The sequence below is a fragment of the Rosa rugosa genome, chromosome 3 (genome assembly GCF_958449725.1).
Source record: "Rosa rugosa chromosome 3, drRosRugo1.1, whole genome shotgun sequence".
Taxonomy (NCBI): Eukaryota; Viridiplantae; Streptophyta; class Magnoliopsida; order Rosales; family Rosaceae; genus Rosa; species Rosa rugosa.
In genome coordinates this window covers 15,069,479-15,091,731 of record NC_084822.1, presented here as the reverse complement: position 1 = coordinate 15,091,731, position 22,253 = coordinate 15,069,479, and the positions used below count along the sequence as shown (strand labels likewise).

General features: G+C 38.5%; 1 protein-coding gene across 18 annotated transcripts; it reads left to right on the top strand.

Annotated features, from left to right (window-relative positions):
• The first annotated feature begins 2,364 nt into the window (after nt 1-2,364).
• Nucleotides 2,365-15,282, top strand: LOC133738229 (uncharacterized). 18 transcript variants are annotated; one of them, XR_009860019.1, is made up of 13 exons: nt 2,367-2,963; nt 3,079-3,125; nt 3,427-3,526; nt 3,685-3,728; nt 4,121-4,251; nt 4,368-4,389; nt 4,509-4,854; nt 5,714-5,826; nt 6,367-6,803; nt 7,409-7,506; nt 7,649-7,724; nt 8,362-8,438; nt 11,590-11,669. XR_009860019.1 is itself a non-coding variant. In XM_062165692.1 (7 exons), exons 1-7 carry the CDS (start codon nt 11,167-11,169, stop codon nt 13,138-13,140), a joined length of 1,089 nt encoding a protein of 362 aa, XP_062021676.1. In that variant the 5' UTR covers nt 11,057-11,166; the 3' UTR covers nt 13,141-13,447. The 18 variants fall into 18 exon arrangements, 1 of the variants encoding a protein (XP_062021676.1); XR_009860018.1 differs by having other exon boundaries at nt 6,313-6,803; XR_009860020.1 differs by lacking the exons at nt 6,367-6,803; nt 7,409-7,506; nt 7,649-7,724; nt 8,362-8,438; nt 11,590-11,669 and adding exons at nt 3,828-3,839; nt 3,922-3,973; nt 14,485-14,627; nt 14,988-15,282 and having other exon boundaries at nt 2,371-2,963.
• The last annotated feature ends 6,971 nt before the right edge of the window (nt 15,283-22,253 follow it).

The following is a 22,253-nucleotide window of genomic DNA, read 5'->3' as shown; positions in this document are numbered from 1 at the left end:
CACCCTGGCTAGCCTGCTAAGGCATAGGAGATTCACACTGCTAAACACTTAATCACTGATAACCCCTCTCAAAACCAAACGTGCCTTAGCTATGGAAACCTAGCCAAATTCGAGTTCACAATCATGACCAAGGTAGACGCACCGCGACTGCCATGCCAACAGCAGAAACATCAAAAGCAATAGCCCTAGCTACGACCACCATACACCACCAAAACCAACCAAGACCCATCGGGATCAGTCATACTGCAACGAGGTATAAAGCCTTCGTCAGCGTTGCGGTTAGACCTGTCAATGGATTGGATTTTGATCCAAATCTAGTTCGAATTCATGGTTATTGGACGGGTTAGGATTGGAAGTTTTATTCGTTGATCTGATAATGGTTTAGATCAGTTAATCCGTTTATGTAAAGGATCAAACACGAATTTAGTTGATCAGATCCGTTAATGATTCAGTCTGTTTTTATTAGTGTTCTAAAAGGTGCTCTAGGCACTAGGCATAGGCTCACTGCCTCCATTATGGGGTAGGTGATTCGAAAAATTATTCGGAGCTTTGGCAGGTGCCTAGGCGAACTGAGCGGGAGCTAGGCAGTCTAGGTAGTTTGGGTAACGGTGCTGGGTGCTGGGTTTTTTTTTTTTTTTTCTCAAAAAACCTAGAAGTGTATCTCAAAACCCAGAATCATAGCACATCGATATTTTGTTCCTCTCGTAAAGACGAATACTCTGAGAGAGAGAGAGAGAGATTAGAAGTAGAAGATGAATACTCTCACCATCTGTGAGAGAGAGGAAGAGAGAGAGATTGATCGAAAAGAGAAGACGAATACTCTCACAGTCAGAGACAGAGAGAGATATTGTAGGCAGGAGCACACTTACCAATTTTTTCCAATAAGATTTGAAATAGTTATAGATAACAACTATTAAGTCCGTACTAAGGTATCGAACTGAAGTCTTCGGCTCTTCCATGATAATCATTGTCACCAAGAGAAAACTAATTCGAACTTGGATCCTTTAAGGTAGCGAAACCTTTGGAATGTCCCAATAGTAGACTCACGAGCTCACCCATTACGCGCAAGTATTTACGTTCAACTTTTCTCGACTTTTCCTTTTCTTGATGGCGAAGCTACAGCATGTAAGTCTACATGTTACGTTGATCACCTTCCTCCACATCCTTGTAGAATAAGGCATTAATCCAACTTTTCAATTCTCAATTAGCCCTTGACAATGCCAATTGAGCTTCATTCCAACCACTTAATCAAAGTTGTGGTTTACAAAAGTGTGCTACCAACTTGTCCACTTTCTGAAATTTGTAGCTTTATTGATTCATAATAATGAAAGATTCCTTGAAATAGAGAAAACTGGCTGCTAAAGTTATAATTCTTTAAAGATCCTTTCTTGATCACTCTTCGAAACGTAGTTGGTGATCGTACCAAATACTAGTACAAGGGCGTGACCTTGTGATTCCAAAATGTCCTAACATTTCCAAGTCTGTTGTTGGTATCACAATCTTTCATTCTCCCAACAATTCCTCTGATTATGGGAAAAATACACTTCTCAACTCCTTGCGGACAAACAAGTGTAGTTTCATAGACTAGTTGCTTCTCATTCGATAGTATTCCATGACAAAATGATCTATTATCCTCAATACTAGATTTCTTCTATAAAGTATAAGTTTCGTATCGTTCCACCAATTAACAACAGAATTTGGGAGATACCAACCTCAACCAATACTCAATTTAATGTTTGTGGTGCCATTATAAGTTTCTCTATCAGTCCACCACTTAGGAAACACTTGAGAGGTGTCTACCTTACTCAAAATTCACACCTTCTTTCCGTAGAGCATCGATGGGGAACCGCTGCAGTCGGACCATCACTCATGAGAAAGAATGGAAAATCGAGTGAAATTATGAACACCACTCGTCCAAATGACTATATGGGGCTCATTATCTCACTTTTTACTCTAATTTTCACTTTGATCCGCCAAATACTTTATATTTCTCCATACGTGCAACAATATATGTAGTACATTAAGTTTAATCCATCAATAAAATTTATTCTATAACACTAGCATGGAGGTAGGTAACTCTTGTTTCACCCTTTGTCTCTTACACTACTAGAATAAGTTAATCACACGACAGTCATCACACAACACATGAGTTTTTGCTGTTGTCTGAGTTAATCAGACGACAGATTTTTTAAACCAGTCGTTTCACCCTCTACTCATCCAACACATCGTTATTTGTTAAATTTGAGAGATTTCAGACAACAGTTATAAGGACATCTGTTGTCTGAATAATGGAAAAAACAAACAAACAAACAATTAATTTACATTTATTTTTTTCCACTCAAAACACTTACAACCAAAATCTTGTTTCCTTCCCTTAGCTAAAAAATTAGGTCATTCGATCTCCCACCCAAACCGCGCGCGCTCTCGGCCTCTTTGGACTGATCACCAAAATCGTGTTCCCTCCCTTGGCTGAAAAATTAGGTCATATTCTCCCACCCAAAATCGCTCTCAGCCTCTCTGACTCACCAAAATCGTGTTCCCTCCCTTAGCTAAAAAATTAGGTCATTCTCCCACCCAAAATCGCTCTCAGCCTTTCTCTTACTCACCATTGCTCTCAGCCTCGTTCTGACTCACTATCAATCCCCCTCACACTCAATCCCGTTCACCCACTATTTCTCTCCCTTCCAATTCAAGACCCTTTTGATTCTTCCTCACCTTTCCAATTCAAGACTTCTTGAAGTTCTCTTCTCTTTCGTTCTTAAAGCAGTTGGCGGACTCGGCGCTCACCTTCTTCACCCTCTCCAGGACTTCGACTTCGTCCAGTTCCAGTTCAGTCGGCACTCGGCAGTCGTATTCGATTCTCCAAATCTCCAGTTCGTCGCCTCCTCCTCGGCTTCTCCACTTTTGGTTCTGCAGATCAAGAAATCACCAGCAATTTGGGGCAATGATTCAATGAATTCAATGTAAGATTTTCAGATTTTGTTTAATTGAAGTTTGATGTGGGTAAGTGGGTCTGTGGGTTAATTGATGAATGTGGGTTAATTGAATTTTGTTTAATTTGGGGCAATGGTTCTGCAGATCAAGACATCACCAGCAATTTGGGGCAATGATTCAATGAATTCAATGTAAGATTTTCAGATTTTGTTTAATTGAAGTTTGATGTGGGTAAGTGGGTTAATTGAATTTTGTTTAATTTGGGGCAATGGTTCTGCAGAATTCAATGTAAGATTTGTTTAATTCAATGAATCTCTCCGTCTTCTTGGTTCTGCAAATCAGCAAATCTGCAATTTGAAGTTTAATTGATGAATTTGAAGTTTAATTGATGAATTTGAAGTTTAATTGAGATTCTCCATAATATATATATATATATATATATATATATATATATATATATATATATATATATATTTTTTTTTTTTGTTTAAGAAATCCAGCCCGTCCAAGGTTCCAATCCTGGATCCGCCACTGCTCTCGACCCAATTGCGTTTGGAGTTTTGAATCATCTCAGCCTCTTTTACTTAATCAGGTATAAGCTCTGTATTATTCTTTACATGATTTTGATATAGCACTGATGTATTTTTGGTGATTGGGTAGTATGATCATTGAACTCTGCATATTTGTGTCTTTTTTATGTTTTGTTGGCATGGTCTTCTGATTTCATTTTTTGGCTATTGGGATTTGTAGGATTGCACTTGGTAATGGCTGCTATTGTTTTGAATGAGCTCTGGGTAGGTGCATATCTTCTCCTTGCAAGAATAAAAACAAAAGGCTTTTACTTTCTCTGTGATTTCAGAATTTTGGGGTACAATTCTGAGTTTTATTTAAAGCTTGCTGTGTAGGTGAGAGATGAGTATCTATGGAAAACTTGCTATTTTTGCCCCCCTTCCAATTTTTCTACCTAATTTAGTGAAATTTGCTCAGATATTATACATATATCTAAAGCTCGGTTCACTGTTCATCACTGTTCATAAAGGTGGGTATGATTCAGTTTCGAAGAAGAGGTTGTGGTGTTTTGTGTCCAAAGAATTGGACTTGGATGATTATGACTGTTTTGTCCACTGCATAATTGTAGGTTAATATGTTTTGTCCTCTGACCAGTTTCTGATCATTTTATATGTAGGACCTTAGGAAATGGGGAGACTGAAAGTCATGGAACTTATTTAGAGGTTTGGTGTTGGATGGGACAGAGCAGAAGAACAATGGTGATGGACTGGTTCATTTGAAATCTGACAATTTGTATCATATCAAATGGTTAAACTTCAATTTCCTTTATTTTCGATGTATGAATTTTGATATATATTTTTTTTTGGAACTGCATCTAATCTAATCATCAACTGTTATTTTCTTTTGTTCTGCTTCTTGTGCAGATTATTGCTTTGCTTGTTTCTGGTAAGCATTGTTATATATACTGTGATGCATCGTTGCAGTTGCCTTATTTTCAATTAAGTCTGAATGTGATGGTTTGTTGATTGCAATTTGCACTCTAATTGTTCTTTTTTACATCACAGCTGTTATTGTGCTTCTTACATGTTACGGAAACGAGCTCTTTATAATCAGTGAGTGGCCTGTGCTTAAACCCCTTCCATCTTATGGTACAAGAAGAGATGCAGCAGCTGGTATGGAAGGTACTCCACTTTCATAATTGGAACAAAACTCACTGACACTACTAGTACAAACCAGGATGTTCCTCCCTCAGATCTCCTTTGATCTACTTCAACCATGGAGGCGATTGAAGAGTTGTTGCAACTGTCAGACTCGATGCGCTAAGGCCAGGCCATCCTCGCCGACGAAGACTCTACTGCCTCCTCTCGCCGCTCCTCAACTTTCTTCAACGTCGTCGGTCTCGGCAATGTTGTAAGTCAACCGATGCCTTTTTTGGTTCGATTCACTGCCAATTCGATCTCTTAAATATACCTTGTTCTCTGTTTCCAGTCCCCAATCTTTGAATCTACACTTTCTCTTTGGGATCTTTGAATCTAGACTTTCTCTTTGGAATCTGCCTCCTTTGAAAATCATTTCCTCATAAAGATTGATGGCTTCCTGTATCTTGCTATACTTGCAGTAGCCGTTGATTAACACAGAGTAGCTTATTGCACCAGGTTCACTCCCCCTAGTTGAGATAGAATGAAATAGCTCTCTTTCTTCATCAAGATTACCCACCAAACATAAGCCATCCATCAAAGTATTGTAAGTAAAAATATTGGGATTCATGCCTCTTCGAATCATCAACTTTAGCAAGTCACGGCTATCTTTCACATTTCCCCTTCTGCAAAGTGCCCCTATTAACACATTGAATGTTACCAAATCAGGATGGATACCGCTATCCATCATCTCATGTAACAAAGCTGTACCAGCTTCCCGTTTTTCATTCTAGTACAAACCATGTATCAGAATACTATATACAACCACATCTGGAAAAATCCCTCTATTTTTCATTTCTAGGAAAAGCTCTGTTGCCTTATCTATCATCCCATCTTTACAAAGCCGATCAATTCATGCGCGGCTTTTCCTCTCTTTGCTTCTGTCTCTAGCCCTGGACTTAGCCTAGCCTAGCTCCCAAATAACGAGATTTGAATATAAAATCAATTTGTTAATATTCATATCACAGTCTGCTTACTCTGCTATTCAGTATGTTACAGGAAGCCAAGTTCATCCATTAGCAATAATATAATGGTCTAATTTGTGGTTTATGCTATGTTTCTTATATTTGCAGTACTGATAGCTAGAGTGTGGATATTGCATATCGAATTAGCATGGGCAGATAAGGTCATTGTATATAGATTAATGACTTGTGCGACTGTTGAAGAAAAGATATACAGAAAACAGGTAACAGATTGCTTTTTCCCTATATTTATACTAAGTGGTATATATAGTATTTTCCATTTCTTAGATTATTAACTTTGGGGCCTGGGGTCTCTGTAGATTTCTGCAAATGGAAGTTGTGAAATTTTTAATTTATATCTGATCACTTCACTATGCCAAAAAATGCTTCAGACCATACCACTCAGACGACAGAAGACGTTTTTTCTGTTGTCTGATTTTTTTGAACGTCTTCAGACAACAGATTTAACTATTTATGTCGTCTAAATGGTATCAAAATCAACACCAATTCAACTTTTTCAAGTTTGTTATAATTTAGAAAATTCAGACAACAGAATCTGTTGTCTGAGTAAAGGGAGAAATTATTTCTCCTTGTCTGGACAAAAAAACATTTTTGGCTGAACTAAAACTTGGTTAAAAAAAACTGGCTGAACTAAATGACCTAGCGCTAGATACCCCGAGTTCTCTAATAACACTTAGTTAAAAAAATAGACGCCTCTTTTCTTCTCCTCGAGCAGTCGACCTAGAACCCTTCTCCTCCAGCAGTCGACCTAGAACCCAATTGAGCAACAGATTGGAGCGAACCCAGATCAGAGCTAGACCCCAAATCGTCAACAGATCAGAGCGATCTCCGATCCCAGACGACCAACAGATCAGAGCGATCTCCGATCTCAGACGACCAACCCAGATCAGAGCGATCTCCGATCTCAGACGACCAACCCAGATCAGAGCGATCTCCGATCCCAGACGACCAACAGATCGGTACCATGTGAGAACGAAGGAGAGAACCGCCGCGAACAACAGAACCCGGACGAGCGTGTCGCTGAGCTGATCCATCAGGAGCTTCAGGATCGACTAATCCTCGTGCTTCTCCAGTTCGTTCCATCCGTACACCGCCCGACGCTTCTCGACTTCCTCCTCCGACAGCCCCGAGGCTCTGCTGACCTTGAACTCGTCCTCGCATTCCTGAAGAAACTGAACCTGTAAGTCTCTCATCAATATTCCATGCTAATTGAGATAGTTAACTGAGAAGTACATGATGGGGCGGCATTGTTGTGTTGCCAATGAATATATGTTTTGTCTTGAGTTTAGTGTTATTGGAAGTAAAGGATGGGGTGGGGATCTTTTGTAAATCTTATTTTTGATGCTAGCTATCCATGATTTTAATGGCATATACATCATTTAAACTTGAATATAATGAATTATATCTACCTACTCGTCTGGTACCTATGCGAAAGTGATATCTATAAGAAGCTCTTCATGTATTTCAGACACATGACATGATAATACTGCACTTTATAATTTGGAAAAGACAAGAAATTTTGTGGACAAGTTTGTCTTTGACGTGCTGGCCTCAGTGGGGGTTTACATAAAATGAAATTTCTATCTTAATATGATATTCATATCGTTAAAGGTGGTTAAACAAAAGTACACATCTTATTTTACTTCAACAGTCTCCATAAGAACTTATTGGACCTCTTCATGAGGTTTCTAGTTATTTCATTACAGTGCCATGTGTTATTGAAGACTTGTTGTAAGATTTAATTTATTTATCACAAATTGTGACTTGTGTCCTTGTATTGCGCAGATATTGGATGAGGCTGCGGTGCAAAATATATTTTTAAAGTCCCTAGACAACTATATAAAGTGGTGTAACTACTTGTGCATTCAGCCAGTTTGGAGCAAGTATGGACTTCTAGATCTGATTTCATATATATCCTTTCTTACTTCACTCTTCCGATGATAAATTGATATTTTCTTGTTTATTAAATGATGGTGATTGATGATAGTGAGTTAGTGACTAATGGAATCAATCAATTTTGTGCAGTTTGCAGTCAGTTAGGAAGGAGAAAAAGCTACTGTTTGTTTCCATGTACTGTTTGATCTGGGGTGAAGCAGCCAATGTAAGTGAACCTTTTATTGAATAACTGGAATTGATCGTTAGTTTTTGTTTACTTTTCTGTCGTAACATCCTTCTGCATGCATGGTTCACCCAATTTAGTTTTAATTGGTGAAGTGAATGAATCAGTATAACTTGAAGATTATAGCACGACATTTTATCTTTCTTGGTGAGACTTGAGTGTTTTTCATTTATGTGAGATTATGATTTTTAAGTTTTAGTATTGACAGAGTGCAAACTAATTTTACTTGAATACCATGAACAATGGATTTGATTCAAATTCATGAAGCAGTCATATTGTAAAAGTACATAGATGAACTGCCTTTCAAGTTATTTCATGAAATACACTTTCATCAGTTATTGTTGAGCTTCATTTCATTTGGTTTGCACTTAAATCATTTTGCAGACTTGCATGCTTCAGCATTCTGTTTTCTGATAAAAAAAGCACTTTCAGCACTTTCTAGTTGGCTCTCCCTTTCATACGCATATCCAAATAGAAATATATCTTTCCCTTAAGCTATTCTGTTACATCCAGTTCATTTTTTGTCGTGTTCTATTTGTGCAATCTGAACTTGTTCTATACTACATACTGCTGATCATGTTTTTTTTTTTTTTTTTTTTTTGCTGTGGGTGCTATGTAGTGAAAGCTTGGAGTTAGGCTCATTAGGCAAGCATTGGAAGCGGATGATTGGCTTAGCTCTGACTTAAACAAATTGAGGTAAGCATTTATAATCATCACATAGTTCATTCTTCATTTTATTTTTGTGAACTTTCTGTTCTAGAAGCACATGAATTTTTGGAATTTTATAGTTCTGGTTACAATGTTTCATTTTGTGTTATAGAATTGAATTTTTTTCATGGAATGAACTATTTTCTCCTAGAGTTAGGTTCACGAGTTATTGGAATTTTCTGTTATATTGATGCTCATGTTTGTCATGGAGTAGCTACATTCGAATGTTAATTAAGCTCTGCTGTATGTTTATGAATTAATGTTGCTTCATGTATCTCTGTGTGTATATATATATATATATATATGTGTGTGTATGTGTGTGTGTGGTGAAGTTGTTTAATAGTGATATGTACGTTTTTAAGCTTTCTGATCCTAGGTGATAATATAGTTCCTAATTGTATAATGTGTTTATATATAAGATGGATAAATCATGGATGCATGCTGATAGAAGATCATTGAAGTTTAAGATAGGACTTGAAGACTTTCTTAAGTTCGCTTTAGCAAATGCACGCGACATATCAAAAATATGCTGTCCTTGTTTGAAGTGTTGTAACAATGATGAATTTTCTGTTGGAGTGATCAAGGACCATATATACTTTAATGGTATTGATGTTAGATATAAGCAATGGAAATGGCATGGAGAACCTTCTGCCATGAATGCCGATATATTAGGTGAATCCGAAACAGTAGATATGGGTACTGATTTTGGGATAGGGGATGAAGATGATGAGATTTCGAGTGACTCGAATGAGTTTCTTAGGTTTGTAGAGGATGGAGATAAGCCTTTGTATCCGGGTTGTACTAAGACTACAAAGTTAAATGGTTTGATACAAACGTTCAATTTGAAGGCAAAACACGGAATGACAGACTCTTGTCATTCTGACATGCTAATCATGATTGGCATGTTGCTGCCTGAAGGGAATGAGGTACCTGGGTCTATATATGAGGCTAAGAAAACACTTGCTGCATTGGGCATGGGCTATGAAAGGATTCATGCTTGTCCAAATGATTGCATCCTTTATAGAGGGCAGCATGCAGAAGCAACAAGTTGTCCAACCTGTGGTGAATCACGTTGGAAACTGGGTAGAGATAATACTAATAAGGAAGGGGTGCCTGGGAAGGTCTTGTGGTACTTCCCACCAATCCCGAGATTCAAACGGATGTTCCAATCGACCAAGACAGCTAAGGATTTGACTTGGCATGCCAATGATAGGAAAACAGATGGAATGATGAGGCATCCAGCAGATTCCCCGACTTGGAAGTTAGTTGACACAAAGTGGCCAGAATTTGGTAGCGAACCGAGGAACCTTAGGCTAGCCCTTTCCTCAGATGGGTTTAATCCCCACAGTTCATTAAGTAGCCGATACTCTTGCTGGCCTGTTATTCTTGTTACATATAACCTTCCTCCTTGGCTATGCATGAAGAGGAAGCACATGATGTTAACATTGTTAATATCTGGACCCAAACAGCCGGGAAATGATATTGACGTTTATTTGCAGCCTTTGATAGATGATTTGAAACTACTGTGGGTTGGGGTTGAAGTGTATGATGCCCTTAGAGGAGAGTCCTTCAAACTGAAGGCAGTCCTATTTTGGACTATTAACGACTTTCCCGCATATGGGAACCTCTCGGGCAGCATTACCAAAGGATACAATGCTTGTCCAGTTTGTGTTGATGAAACCCGACCATACAGGTTGAAGCATAGTAACAAAATGGCATTCATGAGACATCGCAGATTTTTGCCAAGACATCATCCATATCGAAGGCAGGCTGCAGCTTTTGACAATACCATAGAGGAAGATGTCGCTCCTTCACCATTAAGTGGAGAGGAGATGTTGTCAAGAGTTGAAGGTCTGAACATACCATTTGGGAAAAAAAAAACCTTGTCCCCCTCACAAGGGTGTTGAAGCGAAAAACAGACCTTGCTGGAAAAAAAAATCGGTTTTCTTTGAACTTGATTACTGGAAACATCTTCCAGTGAGACACATTCTCGATGTGATGCACATTGAGAAGAATTGTTGCGATGCTATTCTTGGAACCGTATTGAACATTCCCGGGAAGACCAAGGATGGAGCTGCTTCTCGTTTGGACATGGTTGATATGGGCATCAGAACTGATTTGAAGCCTACACCTGGTCCGAAAAGGGCAAAGTTGCCTTTGGCGAGTTGGAACTTGCTGCTAGATGAGAAGAAAATATTATGCTCTTCCTTTTTCAACATGACGGTTCCTGTGCGCTTTTGCTCAAACATAAGGAATCTGGTTTCAATGGAAGATTTGAGACTCGTTGGTCTTAAATCACATGATTGCCACACTATTATGCAGATTCTTCTCCCTGTGGCATTAAGATCAATTTTAGAAAAGCCAGTTAGGTATGCTATTATTCGGTTCTGCCTATTCTTCAAGGCAATTTGTAGTAAGGTGATAGATGTTTCAAAACTTCAACAGATGCAAGCTGACCTTATTGATACAGTTTGCTTGCTTGAAAAGTTCTTCCCACCTTCGTTTTTCGATGTAATGATTCATTTAACAGTTCATCTTGTTAGAGAAGTAGAGTTATGTGGTCCGGTGTTTCTTCGATGGATGTACCCATTTGAGAGGTACATGAAAGTGTTCAAAGGGTATGTGAGAAGTCGCCATTTTCCTGAGGGGTGTATTGCTGAGAATTATATTGTTGAAGAGGCTATAGAGTTTTGCTCAGAACGTATGCTCCGTGAAGATGATACCACTGTGGGAATTCCATCAAAAAGCTTATGGTACTGTCATTCAAGTTAATGTTGAGGAAGGCAATCAGAAGATCCATGGGGTTCCATTGGGAGAGGACAATGTGCGTGTCTCAGTCATTGGAACCATTGTGCATGATGCCTTGCTACCATTTCCAGTGAAGGATGCTGACATAGTCACTGTCGGAGACGCCATTGGGACTTGTGTTGCTTGGCCAAGAAAGCTAGTTGTTATCCCTGCACCAGAGGCACCCCCTAAACCCATTGAGCAGAAAGTAACTCATTCTTAATTCATTTATAGTCCATCTTCTTCTTTTATTTATTCATGTTCAATTAATATGCAAATTTGTTTCATATATATAGTATATGTTAATATTGGAAAGGGTTGATAACATGTAGTCTTATCGTTACAAAATTAGATAACAAAGCGTGCTAATCCGAAGAAGAGAATCAGAGATTCATTTGATGATGACAATGAAGACCTGGAAAACTTGCCGACGAATCTGCCATTACCAGTAAAGGACTTGTGTATGTGGGCCAAGACTGAATTGATGGATGGCGCCACAATCCACACAACATTTGGTGGGGAAATTTTCGGCCATTCTAGGAAAGCCGTCATCTTTAGAAGGGATATCTATAACATGGCTAACATGCTGGAAGTATCTGGAGGAGTCATTGTTTTTTACATGAGGTACATATCAGTTTTCAATTACCTTATTCTTATCTTCAGTAATTGACTATACTCTGCTTGATCTTCATAATCAGAAGCCTTTTTTTTTATTTAGCCCTTTAATATTGCAATATTATTTGTAGCTACATTTATGGAGTCCTGAAGAAGTCTAAGATGCTTGATATGGTTGGCTTTATGGACCCTGCACACACCGGTATAATTGGGTGTGGAAATCCCACTGAACGGGCACGGTCTATGTCAAATCGGTACATGTTAGGGAAACCGGGGCAAATATTTTTGGTTCCATATAACTCAGGGTATGTAATCAGTATTACTACAATGTTAGGCATGTTATATTGCTTGTTGATAGCTTCTATGTATAGATGTAATGGACTTATCAAAAAATAATTTTTACATCTTTTTCTATAGTGCTCATTGGATGTTGTCGGTGGTGAACCCGGATGAAGAAGCCGTGCATTTCATGGATCCGCTAAAAAGGCGACTTTGTGCTGGTGAATGGAAAAGTATTGTCGACAAGTAAGTCTACTTCCCAATTTTTTTTTTTACCATATTGATTAGTTGATGTTGTTTCTTCATGTACTGAACTTGCTGCTTGCTAATTATAATTTTTGTGATCATCATTTTCAAGCTCTATTAAAATCTTCAATGCCCAAAAGGGTAGGAAAGGAAGGAAAATAATCCAATGGAAGAATCTTGCTGTAAGTTGGTTGGAATTTTTATAGTCTCCATTAAGTCGTACTTCCTCATATGGTTAATCTTAATTTATTATTTTCAGGGTATTCCGGAGCAAACTGATTCTAAGACTTGTGGTTATTTTGTCATGCGTTATATGAAAGAAATTGTGGAGGACAAGAACTTGGAGTTTGCTACCAAGGTAAGAATGATCAACTGCATATAGGCATATATATTTCAGTTACTGAAAGTTACTGAACCTTATTATGTCCAGTAAATTTGAGAAGCAAATGCAGCAAGTCCAGTATAGGCATAATAAGGTTGATTTACTGGACTTGCTGCAAGTAACTTTGAGAAGCAAATGCAACATAATAAGGTACTGGACTTGCTGCAAGTAACTTTGAGAAGCAAATGCAACATGATAAGGTTCATATTATAGGCATATTTCAGGTTTGCTACCAAGTTATAATGGACTTGCTGCATTTGCATCATAATAACTTGCTGCATTTGCTTGTTTCAGTGGGAAAGGAAATCAAATCTTGCTTACACACAGAAGGATATTGATGTGGTTCGAGCTGAATGGGCAAATCATGTTATGAAGTTCTAACTTTGGTTCTGTTTAAGGTAGATGAGTAGCACCAGCAACTGCTTTTGTGCATTTATATATAACTGATGGAAAGTGTTGATGAACCTAAATTATGCATGCAGTTGCTTTGCCTAGCTACTCTTTCTTGACCTTATAGGTCGTTTTTGACTTAGTGCAATATTAGGTAAATGATGAGATCGATGAGATGGTTTTTTGGTTCTCTTGATCATTATGTAACTGTTGGCTAGGTTTAGATTTGGAACTATGGATTGTATTTTGGATGATGTTGATGCAATTAATGAAACGTAGCCATCATTTTCAATGCAGATTTTAGTCCAATTTTATGGTTTTGATGATTGTAAATGACTGATATAGTTGAAATGGTTGAAAGGCAACAGATATATGCAGGTTTATGTTGTATCAAGAAAATAGAAACAACATAAACAAATGATCATCTGTTGTTTCTATCAAGTTCAAACAACAGAAAAGTAGAGTTCAAAGAGCTCTCAAACAACAGAAGTAGGTGATTGATATGTTGTTTCTATCACGTTCAAACAACAGCAAAGTAGAGTTCAAATAGCTCTCAGACAACAGAAGTAGGTGTTGATATGTTGTTTCTATCACGTTCAAACAACAGAAAAGTAGAGTTCAAATAGCTCTCAGACAACAGAAGTAGGTGTTGATATGTTGTTTCTATCACGTTCAAACAACAGAAAAGTAGAGTTCAAATAGCTCTCAGACAACAGAAGTAGGTGTTGATATGTTGTTTCTATCACGCTCAAACAACAGAAAAGTAGAGTTCAAATAGCTCTCAGACAACAGAAGTAGGTGTTGATATGTTGTTTCTATCACGCTCAAACAACAGAAAAGTAGAGTTCAAATAGCTCTCAGACAACAGAACTAGGTGTTGATATGTTGTTTCTAGCACGTTCAAACAACAGAAAAGTAGAGGTCAAATTGCTTTCAGACAACAGAAGTAGGTGTTGATATGTTGTTTCTACCAACTTCAAACAACAGAACATAACTAAAACAATGGTTGAAAGTGCAAACAAACAACAGAAAAATGAGATTGAATACTACTTCAGACAACATTAATATGTAGTGGTATAGTGTTTCAGACGACAGATAGACTCCGATTCTTCAATATTAGGTACTTCAGACGACAGAACTTAAACTGAATCTGTCGTCTGAGTAGATTATAAACAACGGAGAATATCTGTCGTCTGAATGGCTTAGAGACGGCAGCCACTTAGACAACAGATTTTTACTTCATCAGACGACAGATATGGTCTGTCGTCTGAAGCATTTTTTGGCATAGTGCTTAAATGCTTTTTGTCTCTGTGTTTGACACAACAAACATTCTAGTAGTGTTAGATCGTTGGATCTAGTGGACTTTTTCGATTTCCATGGCGGATTCAAATTCAGTTAAAGCCAGCCTTTGATCTTTCTGCTTATTCCTTCTCTAGCCTCCCACCCCACCTTCTCTAACCTTGGACATTTTCAGCAAGGTAAGTAAAACTAGTTGAGGTCACTTGGATTATGGTTATTGAAATATGGGTTACTGTGATTTTGCATGTATTCTGGTGGATATGTATATATAGTTTTGGTTGTTGATTGCTCACTGGCAATTAATGTTCTTATATTTAGTCCATGTATCTTGGCCTTGATACAGTATAGATATATATGATATCTCTTCATGTCAATTACCTGTGTATTGATTAGAAGTTCTATAGAATCTTGTTTTATTGGCTGGTTAGAGTTGCTTGTATATATATATATGCATAGATTCATTGTTGTTGCACAATTGAGTTCTTTAGATTCTTTTTAGGAATTATGTCAACTACTAAGTACAAACCATTTTGTTTCAGTGGGAGAGAAGAAGTAAAGCAGCATATTCCCAGGAGGATATCGATGTGGTCAGAACTGAGTGGGCAAAGTTTGTGGTTAAAACATATATGTAAGATTTGTGTTGGTACTTCTTGGAAACCTAGTTCAAAGTTTGTGGTTATGTTTTGGTTGGACAGGATCAGTAGCTAGTACTTTGAATTGATATGTAAGAAATACTTTAACAATTGGGTACTCTATTTCTAGTTTCGGTGTGTTTTGGCAATGTATGATAATGATGTGCTATAGTAAATGACATTTGAACTAATTTGTGTTTCATATTTGCCTATTTCCAAAATCAGTACTTGTAGTGCTTATTCAATTCAAACAACATATATAAGGCTATTAAATATGGTAGTACAGTATCATCAGACAACACATAAATTTACACACATAATACCTATTGTCTTAGGAACATTCACACAACAGTTTTACTAAAGGACATATTGTGTGCAATTCCTTGCAACGACATGACCACACTATCACTGATGTCTGAGGTTCATTTCAGACAACAGATTCTTCTGGCATATTGTTATCTCATACACATTCAGACAACACTTACATCTCGCAAACTGTTATCTTAAATAAATTTCAGACAACAGGGGAAAAAAGTATCTGTAGTCTGAGGTTCATTTCAGACAACAGATTCTTCCGGCACCTTGTTATCTCATACGCATTCAGACAACACATGCATCTCGAAAACTGTTATCTTAAATAAATTTCAGACAACAGGAGAAAAAAGTATGTAGTCTGAGGTTCATTTCAGACAACAGATTCTTCCGGCACATTGTTATCTCATACGCATTCAGACAACACTTACATCTCTCAAACTGTTATCTTAAATATATTTCAGACAACAGGGAAAAAAGTATCTGTAGTCTGAGGTTCATTTCACTCAACACCAAAATAACAAGCAGTTGTCTAAGTTAACACGCATTAGATTTTGGGTAAATTCAGACAACAAATTTTGGCTTATATGTGTTGTGTGACTGAGCAACAGACAACTGTTATCGACAGTTGTCTGAACGAGGTCAATCAGACATCAGGCTACTAGACAACAACAGGTTTTTCATTCAGACAACAGTCGTTCGACAGTTGTCTGATTAACTTTGTGGTATAGTGTTACTTACCTTTTCAGGTACCACTTCATCCAAAATAACTTTACTAACTCGTTAGTGCTCAAACCCCAATTCACCACCCAATACTTTATCTAATATTCTTACTTACTACCTCTGGAGCATTTGTGGTCGGTTGGCATCATGGCGGCATTGGCAAATTAAAATTTGAACAACACTTTAAAGCACCACAAAGAGACAAACTAAATAATTTTTCAAGGAATCTCAAAGTTATCTTTACTTTTCAAATCCAATGATAATTCTTTGAACAACTCGAAAGTAGCCGCAAAGAAAAATATTTGCAAGTGAAATGAGGCCTAAAGGTATCATCTGAAAAGAGTAAAATAAAAAGGAGTGGTCGAAAACATTTTTTTGCCAAAACATTTTTTTTCTTTGTTTTGAATGTCCAAGGTAACCAAGCATTTTGCTCGACCAAATTCGACACTTGAACCATTTGAAAAGGATTGCTATTTTTGTTAAAACAATTTCAAGAGTACGTACTTCGGAACCTAGAGCTCTGATACCAACATCCCATAGGTGGAATCCCACAGAGCCGCAATCCCGAGCCAATGAGAAACCGACATGTCAAGAATGACATCCCGATAACCCATTCACCCAAAACCACAAGGCCTTTTGGGTTTAGGTTGTTGGTTTACAAAACATTTTTCCTTTGAGAAAACCATTATAGCAACCCAACAACATATTTTCAAAAATGAAATTTAAAGTAGCTATGAACTTTGGGCTCACAAACGAGACCCAACTTTCGACAATTCCTTAAGTGACTACAAGTATGAGAGACGCATCCCAGAGATTACGGGTCTCTCAGATTTAAAGAACTAGTGGAAGTAAATAAATGAGTAAATAAATAAGCGACTTCAAAGTCCGATAAGAGGACCAAAACCTTAGTTTGATAAAATTGAAGAGAAATACACCAAGACGGACCATATGCCTCCTTTGCACGCTCCTCGACCACATGCTCGAAACCTGCACACTGTTGTAGGGGTGAGCTTTCGTCCTCGCTTGCCCAATAAGGCCAACCGTACCATGCTAGGTTTGAAAATAATAATAATCAAAAATATTTACTACGTAATATTGTGCACGTTTATCGAAAATACTTTAAAAAAAGGCAACCACAAATATTTATTCTCTTTTATAAATCATATGCAGTATGCTAAAGCAACCTAAGCTCAGAGATACTCACCTGCAGGATTTCCAACTCACTTGTGACCGAAACCCTGGTTTCCGATCCCAGGCAAACTAGGTCAACTGCCGATCATAACCAAATCCATCAATATCATTCATTCACTTTTCTTACCGGCTATGGGCAGCGAGAGTGTCCATTTACTGGCCCAATGCCATATGACGTCACTGTTGATTTCCTACGTACACTACTAAGGTGACACTAACTCGACACAACATATGGTCATATCGCCCCTCCGGAGGTTCACGGTTTCGACATCGTAGGAAGTATCGCTCTTATCACTCTCAGGTCACAACAATCATATCAATCTCATCATAACAAGCAATGTCTAGCCTCGGTTTTCATTCACTTTCGACAATTAATAATTAATGCAATAAGAGTCATCGAGGCATCGACTATGGCATCCATAAACATTTTTCCAGGCAATATAATAATTTATAAGCATATACACACACAAGAAAGCCACTAACAAGATAGGGACGGCTCACCCTACATGGAATTAGACTGCTCATCCACATTTGGATTTGTTCCTTTACTTTCGATCCTTTGTCCAAATCCAAGTGCACACGCTCGAGTCCCTTTACCAAAAACTAAATCCGATAAGTAATCGATTCATAATTCACATTGTTCAAATCCTTTATAGGTTACCAATTTATTCTTTAGCCAATAAATAATGGTATCCATTCCCAAATAATCCACTTAACATAGTAAGGTTATTCGGGATATGGTGATCATACCTCTTTCTTCCTTACGGTCCGGGTCAATCTATTTGACTCCATTACTTAGCATTTCTACCGTAAATAAGTGAATGTTAATTACCATTCCCGAATGATCTCGTTTTGGTCCGGGATATGGCAACACTTGAGTACTCCAATTTGTAAATTGTTTCATGAACTTTAATCCAATATCCTAATTTAACTCAATCAAATAAAATTCACCATTTTCATTATCTTTTTCTCAAAAAATTGTGATTACTTAATCTCTTTGACTTCATTCAACACATCGAGTTTTAATTCTCAATTACCACCAAATTAAACTCGTCAGCAAAATGACATTTCCAAAACCAGATACAACTTTTTAATTGACAAAACCATCTCTGTCCATACATTCAACCAATTTCATCTCAAGTAATCCACAAAGCCACAACTCCACCAAGTACAAAAATTACATGGCAAAACAGATAGCCAGACCCTTACTGTACTTCTTCTTTTCTAAAAAGGATGAATCCATTTTTGCTACTTTGAATCGGTTACTCTATCAGCACTAGCCTTTCAAATTCCTAGCAGCATAACATAATTAATATCAACCCTCAACTAATTTATATCCAAAACAAAGTCTCAAGTTTCTTACCATTCCTTAATATCAACTTAACTGACCCAGCAGCTCCTCTCTTCCAAAACTCCAAATTTCCGAACTTCACAGACCTAAAGTCCTCCAAAATGCAAAACTCCTCAAACCTCAATTCTCAAATCAAACGGCACTAGATTAAGGTTTCTCAATCCACATCGAAATTCGGGGTTTTAACCAAAAGATGGTACGATAATTACCTATTCGAAACTGTCTGGAAATCCAGCATCCATGAGCGGCGAAGCTGTGGTGGCTCAAGCGCCAGCGGCGGCAGGTGCAGTGCATGCGGCCACTGTGATCGATGTCGAAGGTCGGGGCCATGGGGTTTTGGTCAAGGGAGAGGCGCTGACTCCATTTATGGTGATGGTTTGATTCAATTTGGACTGGAGGTTGGAGAACGGAGAAGCACAAACTCGGCATCTCCGGCGATGGCACGTACGGCGTCACCCTATGTCGGGTTGTCAGTGAAGCTTCAAGACCTCGACAATCAGCTCAGGCTAAAGGCGCTGGTGACGGCGGTAAGCTGAAGAAATGTCTGAAGATCAGTGATGTCGCGACTGTGATGTTCGTGTACAGTGGCTGTAGGCTGTGCATGTCAACTGTGAGGCTCAGGTTTCGATCGGGTTTAGGTGATGCGTCGATTGGTGGTGGCGGTGACGTTTTGTGGTGGCCGGAAATGGTGTTTTCCGGCCAAGGCAGGAAGAAGAGCGAAAGGGAGAGAGAGAAAGAAAGAGATAAGGGACGCGGCCGGGTGAGAGGAAGAGAGAGTTTTGGGGAGGGTTCTAGGGTTTTCTCACCCTACTTCCTATTTGTACTTATGTGCGTGAAATACCCATTTTGCTCTTACGACGAATTACGAAACTCTCCTAGCTGATTACTTTCGGGTTTTGGGCTCGTAACTTTTCTTTTATTCGTTTTTCGTTGGATACTCACTTAGTTATTTCTCGACTTTGTCGTAGGCCCAAAAATCAATTTACTTAAACCCAATTAGACTCTTGATCAACTTTGATAAACCTCTTTGTCTCGATTAATTTTGGTAACCCTTTAGGCCCAATTGGAAGAACTTCTGCCCAAATTGTGATCTCAACACCAAAAAATTTCCAAAATCAATTCCTTCACTTGAATCACATTGCGAAAAATCTTATTGGTGAAAAATTATCTCCAAAAATTAAATAAAGTTTTCGGGGCCTCACAAGTCTCTGCCTTGTACCCTAGGTGCTAATCTCTAGGCCACCGCCTGACTAGCACCTAGCGTTTTTTAGAACCTTGACTTTTTATATTGTTCAATATTATATTTTTTATAAATACAATATTGTGTTTACTTCTTCATTAAAGTTTTATGAAGTATCATAATAAAAGATTTAATATTATTATTTAAAAATTAAGAATATTCATTATAATAAACGAATCGGACCAGTGGACCGGTAATCCGTTAATCCGCTGGATATTTGGATTGAGCTATTAACGATTCGCCGGATTAAGGGATTGGGTTTGGTCTGGTTGAATTTTGTTGTTACTAAACGGATTCGAATTTTAGGTCGATCCACTCCAAAATCAGTCCACCTACAGATCTAGTTGCTGTGCCGCCAGATGAGAGAAAACAACGAAAAGAAAACACTGTTTTACACTTTGAATTTTATAGAATAGTTTTTCCAAAACTCATTTGTGTCCTTATATATTGCCTATACGAGGTGCAATTTCGCCTCTTGGATTCATACAAGGTCACAATTAATGGGCACTATTTACTTGGTCACCAAGTGATTAAGAATTTTTAGTTGCTTTTCTTTAGATTTAATATCAATAGCTTGAATTAATGCAAAAATTTTAAGTATTTTAAATTCAACCATTGATATTAAAACAAGGGTCCTTGCCCAAAAGCACCAAAATGAGCCAAATTTTTCCCATTTACCCCAGCAAGAGATTTTTATTCTCACTAACCCAATTCAGAGTACAATGACAAATATACCCTCAGTCTAATTAAACAACTTCATTTTATGCCATTCTCTCATCTCTCTCTCTCTCTCTCTCTCTCCATAATCACGTACAGATCACCGACCACCTTCACCGGAGAAAGTTTCACGGTGACATGGAGATCTATTCTTCCTGGACGGCGACTAATTCAACCACGGAGACGACGCAGAAGACCCATGGCTCTACACTGTTCGACGCCGTCTGATTTGGACCGGAGGATTTGCAGAACGGCGGCAGGGATCTGTCCGACTCGAGACATCGTTGAGGAGGTCATCACCGGCTTCGATGAGATCGATCTCCACCGCTCGACCCGAAGACCCGATCCAGCGAGGGCCTCAGCTCCGTTTTGCAGAACCACCAGCCGCCGTCATTTCAGCCTCGGGCTCCGGCGAGTTCAGATTTGTTTCAGTGACCAGCCAAATCGAATTCGATTCAGGCCTCGTCTCCAATTCGATCCTTTCAGCGCTAGAGGAGGAGTCGTGGACGAACGTCCGGTGCTTTAGAAGGTGAGGCTGAAACGAAGAGTATGGTTTTCGATAGACTGGGGGATTTGGTGCAGCAAGAAGAGAGGGTTCCGGTCAATTGGGGAAGAAGAAGATTGGGTGCCCAGATCATTTTCTGGGTGCCCAATCAGTTTTTTTTTTTTTTTTTTAAGTAACGGGACAGTGAAAGAAAAAAAAAATTTGAATGTCTATTGGGGGACAATAGACGACTATTGGGGGGCAATAGACGTCTATTGCGGGGCAATAGATGTTTTAAATTGATGTAATCTCTTATTTTTTTTTCGTTAATTAAAGTTTTATTTGTCTAATTTTAGCAAGATTAATTTTCATTCCGGCAAACGAAAGTTCTATTGGGGGGCAATAGACGTCTATTGCCGCCCCTCTATTAGGGGGCAATAGACGTCTATTGCCCCTCTATTAGGGGGCAATAGATGTCTATTGGGGGCAAAAAAACTTTCCGGTGAGATTTTCAACAAATTCCGGTGGGCGGCAGCCGGTGACTGGATTCCGGCGAAAGTTGGCCGGATTCCGGCGACCGGTGACCGGAATCCGGCGAAAGTTGGCCGGAATCCGGCGGCCAGTGACGGGATTCCGGCGGCCGGTGACGGATTCCGGCGGCCGGTGACGGGCTCCGGCGAAGTTTCCTATAGTTTCTCTCTCTTCTATTTTCTCTCTCTCTCTCTTTCTCTCTAAGTAAATAAGGGGTGAAGGGTAAAATGGTATTAAAAAAAAATTAAAAACAACAAAAAAATCTTAATGGGGTATTAGGGAAGACTCCCTTAGAGTGTATTGGGTAAGAGAGAATTAAAAAAACTCAATGGGGTTAGTGGGAAAAAAATCCCTAGAAATGGGGTAAATGGATAAAAACCCTTAAAACAATAATAGTGACCACAAATTTCATGATCAACAGCCTTAAGAGTTTTATATATACACTCAAAGTATCCTACAATGAGTACAAACACGAAAAATTCCATGACAAATGACACTACACAAACGTCCAAAATCTCACCAGTCCCCACAAATTTACATCCCAACTCTTGAAAAACATGACCAGACCAAACCAGCCCACTCCCCCCACCGTACTCAAACTCTTTTTTATGAAATTAATGGAGA

Excerpts from the sequence above, each read along its gene's own strand:
- LOC133738229 (XM_062165692.1), top strand. The coding sequence starts at position 11,167 with ATGATACCACTGTGGGAATTCCATCAAAAAGCTTATGGTACTGTCATT. Across the intron at positions 11,862-11,983 it reads GTCATTGTTTTTTACATGAG|CTACATTTATGGAGTCCTGA; the intron begins GTACATATCAGT and ends TATTATTTGTAG. Across the intron at positions 12,736-13,053 it reads ACTTGGAGTTTGCTACCAAG|TGGGAAAGGAAATCAAATCT; the intron begins GTAAGAATGATC and ends TGCTTGTTTCAG.